The 9,275-nt window shown below is 26.9% G+C and overlaps 3 protein-coding genes across 4 annotated transcripts; 1 reads left to right on the forward strand and 2 right to left on the reverse strand.

Annotated features, from left to right (window-relative positions):
• Positions 1-1,430: 1,430 nt before the first annotated feature.
• LOC117160247 (ankyrin repeat domain-containing protein 54) lies at positions 1,431-5,724 on the reverse strand. The gene is made up of 4 exons (XM_033340893.2): positions 5,103-5,724; positions 4,721-4,793; positions 4,321-4,540; positions 1,431-4,238 (listed from the first exon to the last, which is right to left on the reverse strand). Exons 1-4 carry the CDS (start codon positions 5,382-5,384, stop codon positions 3,806-3,808), a joined length of 1,008 nt encoding a protein of 335 aa, XP_033196784.1. The 5' UTR covers positions 5,385-5,724; the 3' UTR covers positions 1,431-3,805.
• A 696-nt stretch (positions 5,725-6,420) lies between these two features.
• mRpL52 (mitochondrial ribosomal protein L52) lies at positions 6,421-7,304 on the forward strand. Of its 2 annotated transcripts, none has more exons than XM_033340899.2 (4): positions 6,421-6,570; positions 6,736-6,805; positions 6,887-7,019; positions 7,095-7,304. In XM_033340899.2, the coding sequence occupies exons 1-4, from the start codon at positions 6,522-6,524 to the stop codon at positions 7,236-7,238; spliced, it is 396 nt and encodes a 131-aa protein (XP_033196790.1). In that variant the 5' UTR covers positions 6,421-6,521; the 3' UTR covers positions 7,239-7,304. The 2 variants fall into 2 exon arrangements, with proteins under 2 accessions (XP_033196790.1, XP_076475220.1); XM_076619105.1 differs by having other exon boundaries at positions 6,423-6,465.
• On the reverse strand, positions 7,289-8,444 carry mRpL13 (mitochondrial ribosomal protein L13). Its single transcript, XM_033340898.2, has 4 exons — positions 8,285-8,444; positions 7,987-8,110; positions 7,742-7,896; positions 7,289-7,651 (listed from the first exon to the last, which is right to left on the reverse strand). The coding sequence occupies exons 1-4, from the start codon at positions 8,306-8,308 to the stop codon at positions 7,418-7,420; spliced, it is 537 nt and encodes a 178-aa protein (XP_033196789.1). The 5' UTR covers positions 8,309-8,444; the 3' UTR covers positions 7,289-7,417.
• Between the last annotated feature and the right edge of the window lie 831 nt (positions 8,445-9,275).

Here is a 9,275-nt window from a genome sequence, read left to right on the forward strand (position 1 = left end):
ATCCTTAGTTTCGTGCCAAATCTTGTGTTTCTGCTTGTGTCATAAATGCCAAGGATCTTAACTTAACTAACAAGGGTTAAAACTTTTCACAAAACAAAGAAACCAATTATATATATTTATTATTTTATTTATTGTTACATGCTGTGCAGTATAATAGGGTTTGTAAATTGTTAATGTTTTCCCAAAAATCAAAGGAACACAAGAATTTTATTCACAAAAGGCACAAAACAAAAGAACAGTAAATAATATTGACAAAGTTCCATTTGTACTATCTTCAGACAATCAATTTCATTTTATAGCACAGTCAACAAGAAGAAATCAAAATTATCATTTTATAAATTATGTACAAAATATATTGCAAATTCAGTATGGATAAGATTTCAATGGCACATTTGTAATAGAAAATTAATGATTCTTTATAATTGGAGATATGTTTACGATTGCTAGGAAGAGTTCTAGTTGATCCTTTCTAGTCACATAACACATTTGTATGCTCCTGAATGTTATCATTTTGGTATCAATTTAAGTATATATAAAATTTTTCCAAGAAATGAATTTACTTCAATTAAGACACATTTTTTCGAATGTATGTACCAATATAGTCATGAGCTAAGAAACTATTGTAAATACTGAAGAATGCTTAAAATCTCTAAGGATCGATAATCAAAATTTTGAGGTTAACTATAATGATTAAACAATTATTTTATAAAAATGTTTTTTGTAGAAATGTGACTAATAAGGGTTTTTAACTTAAAGCATAAGGCTGTAAATGACATTTTTGTTCGATATTTGTCCCAAAATTTTCAACAAATGTAATTGTGTTACACATGATCTTTTTCTAAGTTTTTTCATTTTTACTAGTTCCTTTCAATATATATTATAACATTAAAAATAGGACAAATAGTCATCTCGTTATAAAAAAATAAAGAAGCGCTAAATTTTTGCATATTCTTAGAGAAACGCTACATTACCGCTCAAAGGAAAAAATATTTGTCATCGATGAGATCAATATTGTAATGTATATTGATTTTTGTTATTCCGCTATTTTTTTGCGGAACGATCGTTAATGTTTTTGAGAATAATGAAAGTTATTTAGTATGATAGCAAATATATATGATAATAAATTTCTTTACATAAAACCTCTATCATCCCGTGGTTTGCTTAAAACTATTGTAGTTAATGAATATTATTTCTGTGCCTAAAAATTGCATATTTATAGTTGCCAGTGTGTAACATATTAGAGTATACCAATATAAATGTGAGTCATCCTGAATCATATTTGTAATTTAATGAGTATTACAGAAGTTGCAAGTTATAAAAAGACATTCCTATCTATATTTTACGATGATAGCACAAAAATTAATTACAAATTATTTGTAACTTACAAAAACATTAACACACTTATAAAATTATGTACATAAAAAAGAAACTCTAGTTTATCACTTATTTATTTCGATATTGATACAAGGAAAATCACCATAAAATTTCTTTCAATCTGATTAATCAAACCAAGCTTCTTTCAATCTGATACAACTATAATTTTTCCAATGTTATATATATTTTTATTTGCATACAGCTACGACATAACCAGAAAAAATGAACGAAAAGGAACTGATATATATCAGAATATAAGAAAAACTCACAGTTTTCTTTAATGCACTTGATTGAAGCAGCTTAACACAGGAAAAATTAGAGTTTTCCTGTATACATAAATTCGTATGAAACAAGATACTTCTTTTTTTATTTATAGATCTGCCGTAAGTACTGCTAACAGGGAAATCACTTATTTACAGTTTATATATAAAGTAGTTACACATAAGTTGCTTATAAGTTTATATATGGATAGAGAACACAAAACATGATCTTTCACGATTGTCAATTCTAGTCTTACAAAAGTATCGCGACCATAAATTGTATTTCCATCATAGCAAAACTCGTATCATGATATATATAGAACTTAGCTTTCAATAATACACTAGAAATATCACTCTAATTCAGGCATCATACATCATACTTGAAAAATTACACCAATTTTCACTATCATCTTAATATTGTATAAGAATAAAAAGTACTGTAAGATTCAAACAGAATTTCATTTAGTTAATGTCATTCAATGTTATGTAAATGAATAATTTGCAAGAAGTTATACAAAACCTTAATTATGTTCAATGTTAAAGATTAAATATTTCACTCTTTTTTTAGTTGGGAATATCAATGTAAAAGATATATATTTACAAGGTAAATGCTAACAACTTGAATTCGACATAATTTGTTCATATGTTCACACATTTATATAATTCCCATAGTTAGTGTTGAGGCTGCAAACAGAGTGAAAGAATATATACAACAGTGCGACAACTACAATATTTAACAAAATTGATACTGTTGTAGCACACAATATTTCATATAAGAATCGAAATATTTTGAAGACGTTTATTAGGAATGCACTTTAAGATTCTTTCTATTTGAAATTTTTTATGAGAATGAATGAGGATATATGTTTACAACTATACTTTATTTGTTAGCTTATGTATTTATTTAAAATTTAAAAAATGTCATACATCCTAAAATAGTAATGAAAGTACGAAGTATGTATATGCTACAATATATCTTGCAGCCTACTTTTATATCTTTATTGTTTTGTATTGTTTGAAAACCTAAAAAGGGGGACATAAAGTTCAATATCAATAAGATATTTAATAACTCAGAAGATATGTATAGAAAATATTAATATAAAAAGAAATTATTGAAAAACAAAATAATATACATGTAAATATGTATATTATGTAAAATAAATATATAAAAAATAAAGCAAAATCCTTTTTTCAAAATTTATAGAGATAAATTTACATGAGCAATCTTACTCTATCAATATCTATATAAATTGTATAAATTTCAGCTTTTATTTTTGCACTCTATTTGCAGCTTTATAAACTTAAAAAAGTTTATGTAACACAACATTTTTTAATCGTCTTGAAGAAAAACTATTTGCACATTATATGCATAACAACTTATCAAAATCAAATCATAATAATTTCTTAAATTAATAATCCTATGGTTATTTAGCGATTATTATTTAAACCAACTAGTTGAGTGAAGAAAAGGAAAATACAAACTTTCATATTAGTGTATAGTTAATATATAATATATAATAATGAATTGAAATTTATGATGAATATGAAATTTATGAGGATTATGAAATTTATGAGGATTATGGTTTGTATCAAATACATACTTGATTTAATGATGTGATATCCTACGATTTATTTTTTTGTACTGTATGGAATCCGCATTAAGTTTTGTAAATACAATAAATCCAAAACAATAGTAATTTAAAAAAACATGAAAATATAGCACACAAAAGTATAACACTCCGAGGCCAAAATGAAATTTATAAAATGCGTTTCATAAAATACCTATTAGCTAATTATCGAAACTTGATTTGTTTTGTAGTCAATAGAAACATACAGAATCAAGTCAGAATAATAAGCGAGCGAAATATAGTTTGACTTTAAGAAAATGTAAATATTTCTTTTTATCGTCAATGAGTCAAAGTCGAATACCTTACTTTATTAACATTCGCACAACTTTCCAAATTATAGCTCTACTCTGTTCTACTGTATATCAAAACTTTACCGTTATATTGCGCACTTATACAAATTTAAAAAAAAATTTCAGTGTGTAAATTAATTGATTAAAATGAACCCATTACGAGCAAACTAAATTTAACGCATACTGTTAATCACTTTTTTGTTTTACATCAATTTATTTATAAAACTATTAGTTTGGTAAAGTAAATAAGTGATTACTTTGTTATAGATAGAGCATCTAAATTAGCCAATAAATCTTTCACATCATCCTGAACTTGATTTGACGTGTTTGATAAAGATAAACGTGAACACAAACTACTCAAGGTTTCCATACTTTTGTGAGTATCTTTATACTTTTGTAAATATGCCAACAACATATTAATTATGCTTTGCACTTCATCTTTGATCTTCATCATATCCTTCCCTTTACAGTTTTGCAATAACTTTAATTTTGTTTGTGCTAAGTGTAATGGATTATAACCATATTGATCTAAGCATAAGGGATCCGTTCCGGCATTTAAAAGGAGTGTAACTACAGATATTTTGCTTGTCACGGCTGCTAAATGTAATGGTGTATTACCTACAGAATCACGAAGATTGGGATCTGCGCCATATTCCAATAACAAACGAACCATGTCTGTATAACCCCTGTAATAGCATATAATATTACTACTATGAAATATTTATTAAAAAATGGTAATTTAGTGTTGGTTATGTGGGTCAAATTTACCTGCAAGAGGCAAGATGAAGAGGAGTTCGTCCTTGTTTATCACCACTGTTAGGTGAAACATTAGAATCTAAAAGAATTTTCATTACCATGGTGTTGTTTGTAGCTGCTGCAATTCTCATTCTATGTTGAACAAGACGAGTGTAATCATCAACCAGAGAAACACAGTGACGGTTTCTGCGTTTTTCTTTAGTCAATTTTATTTTGCTACAATAAACATGTTCTAAAAAGAAGAATGCAGAACATTATTAGAAAAAGATAATTATGTTGTTGAAATATGTATAAGGTAATTATTAATATTTTCTTGTTATATATTTTGTTAATTATTATTGCACAAAAATCTGGATTTCTGTAATTTGAATTGAAGGTATCATAATTAAAAAGGATTTACACAGTAACTTACGGTTTACTAAAAATGTTCTAGCTGTTGATGAACCAACAGAATTACACCTGAAGGGGAACTTAACCTCTAAAACCTGCAACAAATTATTTTTTATATACTTTATACGTTATATTGTGATTACTTCACAAAATTTGTATGATATTTTCTTAATAAGAAAAATAAGTAGTTATATTAATCACTTCTATATTATTATAAGTAATCTAATTGTTCGCTATAATTTATTATAGCATAAATTAATAATTTCACATACTAACAATAATTACATTATAAATAACGAAAAAGTATTAAACGCGTTCATATTAATAAGAGGAGAAAAAATCAAAGGTGATCACCAAAATATAGAAGTATGTAAAAATATTTTATATAAAAAAACAATACTTACATTAGGGGATACACCAATATATGGTCTTGAACTACTTGCTGGTGTAGAATTTTGAACACCATCGTGCATATTTGATAAGCAAACAGACGAATTTGGATTAAATATAGTGTGAACAATGCCGGGTTTAATTTCTTGTATTTCATTGTGATTATTATTGCAGGTTATTATTGTAGGAGCTGAACTAGCATTACTAATTTCTTCCATTGTCATATCTTCACTTTGAGCGATCGAACTATCGTCTGAATTGTTACTTGTTTCGATTCCTGAATCCACAGATGTCATTTTGATATTCACTAACGTATTAGATACAAAACACTTCTCTTTCTAAACTCAAATTATACTACGTATATATTCTCATACCAGGGCACAAGGACTCAGGACTGTGTCGGTAAGACAATAATAACAGTTCTGGGATTAGTCACTTAGGTTTATATCATATTGCCAACTTTATAATTCGTTTTAGTCTACCACAAAGTGAAATCAGAAGATTCTTTGATAGTGTTGCGTGGCTTTCCCAACAGTTGGGGAATTTGGCACGGTTGCAGCCCGTGAAATGCTGAAGCACTCTGCTCGTGTTGCAACTTCAAACAATTCGACGTTTAAATGAAGAAATACATAACAATAAAGATTAAGTCGAACAATAATTTTTTTTTAAACTAATTATATTTAAAACTAAGTATTTATAATAGATTGACTACTTTAACAAGATTTGCGCTTTAATGAAATTTATTTAGACACTGAACTCAGCGTAACGGTCCTAACGATCTAATGATTCTAACGTTTCTCTATTTTTTGGGTCACAGAGTGACCCAAATGAGTTTTGGGTCACATTTATTCGCTTGGATTTACATGAGAATCTACGATTAATTTGTTATCCAATAAGACAAATTCTTACTAACTAATGCTAGTACACATTATTTTGATTGGAATTTACAATATTAGAAAGCGAGCGATTTATGCTTTGTTGACAATGTTCTGTCCCATGGTAAGGAAAATATATATGAAATTTGAGAGTAATCACAGTTGTTACTGATAAATAATTTTAAAATTAATCGATAAACTTGTTAAATAACTTTTGTTCGTTGTATCAGCTACGCCGCTGTACAATTAAATTCGCGACATTAGAATTTGCCCTATATCACACAAAATATTCACACTAAAGGGAGCCACCAGTTGACAACAATAAAAAGTTACGTATAAAAGACTTTATTTTTAATATACATATAAAATAGGTACAGTTATATAAAAAATATTAATAAATTATATCTTTATGTATTTACTTTATTATGTAAAATATAAACATTAAATGTAGTCTACCTCATTAATACATATTCTATGGTTTATGTACCTAGTATCACCAGAGGTATCACTTAAATGAACTGCATTATAAATATTCCTTAAAAATATTGTCGAAATAAAATGTCATTATCTACGGCAAAAACAATACTTCGAACAAGCTATTCGACGCGTCAGTGTGAAATTATTTAAAATAGTTGTTTAAAATAGTTACAATATGATGAAATAATTACTCTACCAAAACCATATATATTCCATCACAATTGTTAAACTTTTACTATTTTTATACAATAACCAAAAAATTTGTTCAGATATCAACTATATTTTTGTTTTTTAGATTTTATTGTTGCTATCAATAAATTTCATACATCTTTCCCAATATATTTGGATCAGAGATGGAGGGCAGCGTAAGGATAAATTTTATGCAAAATATAAACTTATATCTATATATATTAGTTGTGAAATGTCATATGATTTAATAATTACAGAAGAAACTTGACAAAAAATCCAAATACTACTGGTCCATTGGTTACTTTGTCTGACTATTCTTTTAAAGATAATAAACCTGTCCCATATGCTTCAAGACAGTTGAAGCGTATACAAAAGCATCAAGAATATATGGTATTATTTCAAATATTATTTTCTTAATAAAATTTTCAGTAAAATGGCGTAATAAATAAAATGCTTAATTTACAGAGAAAAATTATTAAACTAGTTGGAGAAATTGATTTTGCAGTTGAACGACATAGTAGATTATTGAAAGAAAAGGAAGAACAGGAACAGAAAATTTTGGATAGTCAATTGAAACCTAAAGGTGTGTTGCCAATTATCAATGAATGATATTTTTTAATTCATTTCACAATTTGTAAATAAATGTAAAAAGTAAAATATGCTATATAAATTTTACTGCTTTATTTTTCAATATCTTTCCATTACTTTTATGTGACAATTTATCAAAATGAAACAAACAAATTTTTTAAAATAATGTGATAATTTATTTTAAATCTATATATATAACTTTATTTGAGCTGGTAATCACTAGGATATTTTATAAGTCGTGGAATTTTATCTCTTTCCTCTTGTGGAATATCATACAGTTTAACTGGAACAGATCTTAATTGTTTAATCTGATTGGTAACATTATCTAACATTTCTTTGGGTACATTATCATCAGGAAAAATGTGTAACCTCTGCATGGTATATCTTCTTTGCAGAGTTCCATCCATTGCTCTATAAACTGCTTTCTTAACAATCTATATGTTACAAATAAAAAAATATATATACTGTAATAATGCAATCAAATTTTTTAATATATTAGTAGTTTATGAAAATCTGTCAACTACCATAGTAGGATCTTTACTATGTAATTCCCATGCAAGAGTCCAAGTAGCTCCACCATGGAATCCAGTATGATGAAAATATACTCGCTTTTGCCACTCATCTCCACGCAATGCAATTTCTTTGCTATTTATTACTATTACGTGGTCACCACACTGGTCTATATAAAAATTAACATTTAGAATATTATTTATGCCAATCTTGCAATCTGTGTTATTATATGCATATGTATATATTTCATTTGACTTACTCATAGGATGATATATAGGTTTGTATAATCCCATAAGGTATTTTTTTATCAAATGTGCACTTCTATATGGATTTTGCCAAGCTGCATCGAAAATGTGCCAAACACATGCAAAAGTACCCCAATGCTAGAAGTGAAATGAATAGATGATAAATTAATTAATTAGTGTAATATCAAAATGTAGTGACAGACATTTAAGGTGCATTTAACGAAAAAATTTTTAAAGATTGTTTTTAAATTCATTAACCTACAAAATTTGAGAAAACATAAATAATGAAATGAAGTAAATAAAAAAGCTAACCTGTCCTTTGCGCAGAAGAGACATTCTGCAGTTTGTATTCAAAATTTAGTTTTGAATGTACGAATAATATATATTTTTAGATTGTGTTAAACATCGTATTTTTAGGGTTAAATTCTTATATCAAGTGTACGATCTTCTAACTAAAATTTTCCTAACGTTGGCAATATTTGGACTATAAAATACTATTACCATCTAACGGTGAATAGATGAAACTAATCGAGGTGGCAAAATCAGAAAATCCAAATTTTTCAGCTGCTGGGCAGAATTTTTTAACTTTTGAAGGCTGAAATGAAAGTTCAGAATCTAAGGAATCAATTAAGCAAGGTTAGTTACAAGCAAGTTTAAAAAATCGTCCAACCAAGAATTTTTAATTTTACTTCCTGTCGATAAAACATGTAATTTATGTGATTTATATCCTTCCAATTTAAAATTATTCTTTCGTTTGCAAGGTACCACTTCAAGGTCATTGTAATTAAGTTGCTAAACTTATTTTTACGTATACTACAATATCGCATTATGCAAAATATATGTTGACATACAAACAAATTTTAATGAAATGTTTGAAACACTATCAAGATGACCTTTACAGGTCTTTTTTTTCATCACAACCAAATGCACACCTCGAAAACATTTAAGTCCTCTTTTAGTCTTTGCCTTAATAATGCTGGAAATAATTTAAATGTTCAATTTAAAATTAACATTATCAGATAGATAAGTGTATACATTTATTTACATATTTCAAATATCATTTTAGAACCAAATTACAAAAGTTATTAAAATAAACTTGAAGAGGAGTTTTTTGGTAACGATAATGAAACTGTATTTCAAATGTGTTGAATTTGTCTATTAACACAGACAAAATATAATATATAAATTATTGAAACTAATCTTCATATAATATTCACGTATAAAAAAGTTAAAGCAATAATAACAAATTAAATCTATTTAGATCCTGACTTTCTGATGCTTCTATCAATAGCTTATGATGTAA

The sequence above is a fragment of the Bombus vancouverensis genome, chromosome 6 (assembly GCF_051014615.1).
Source record: "Bombus vancouverensis nearcticus chromosome 6, iyBomVanc1_principal, whole genome shotgun sequence".
Taxonomy (NCBI): Eukaryota; Metazoa; Arthropoda; class Insecta; order Hymenoptera; family Apidae; genus Bombus; species Bombus vancouverensis.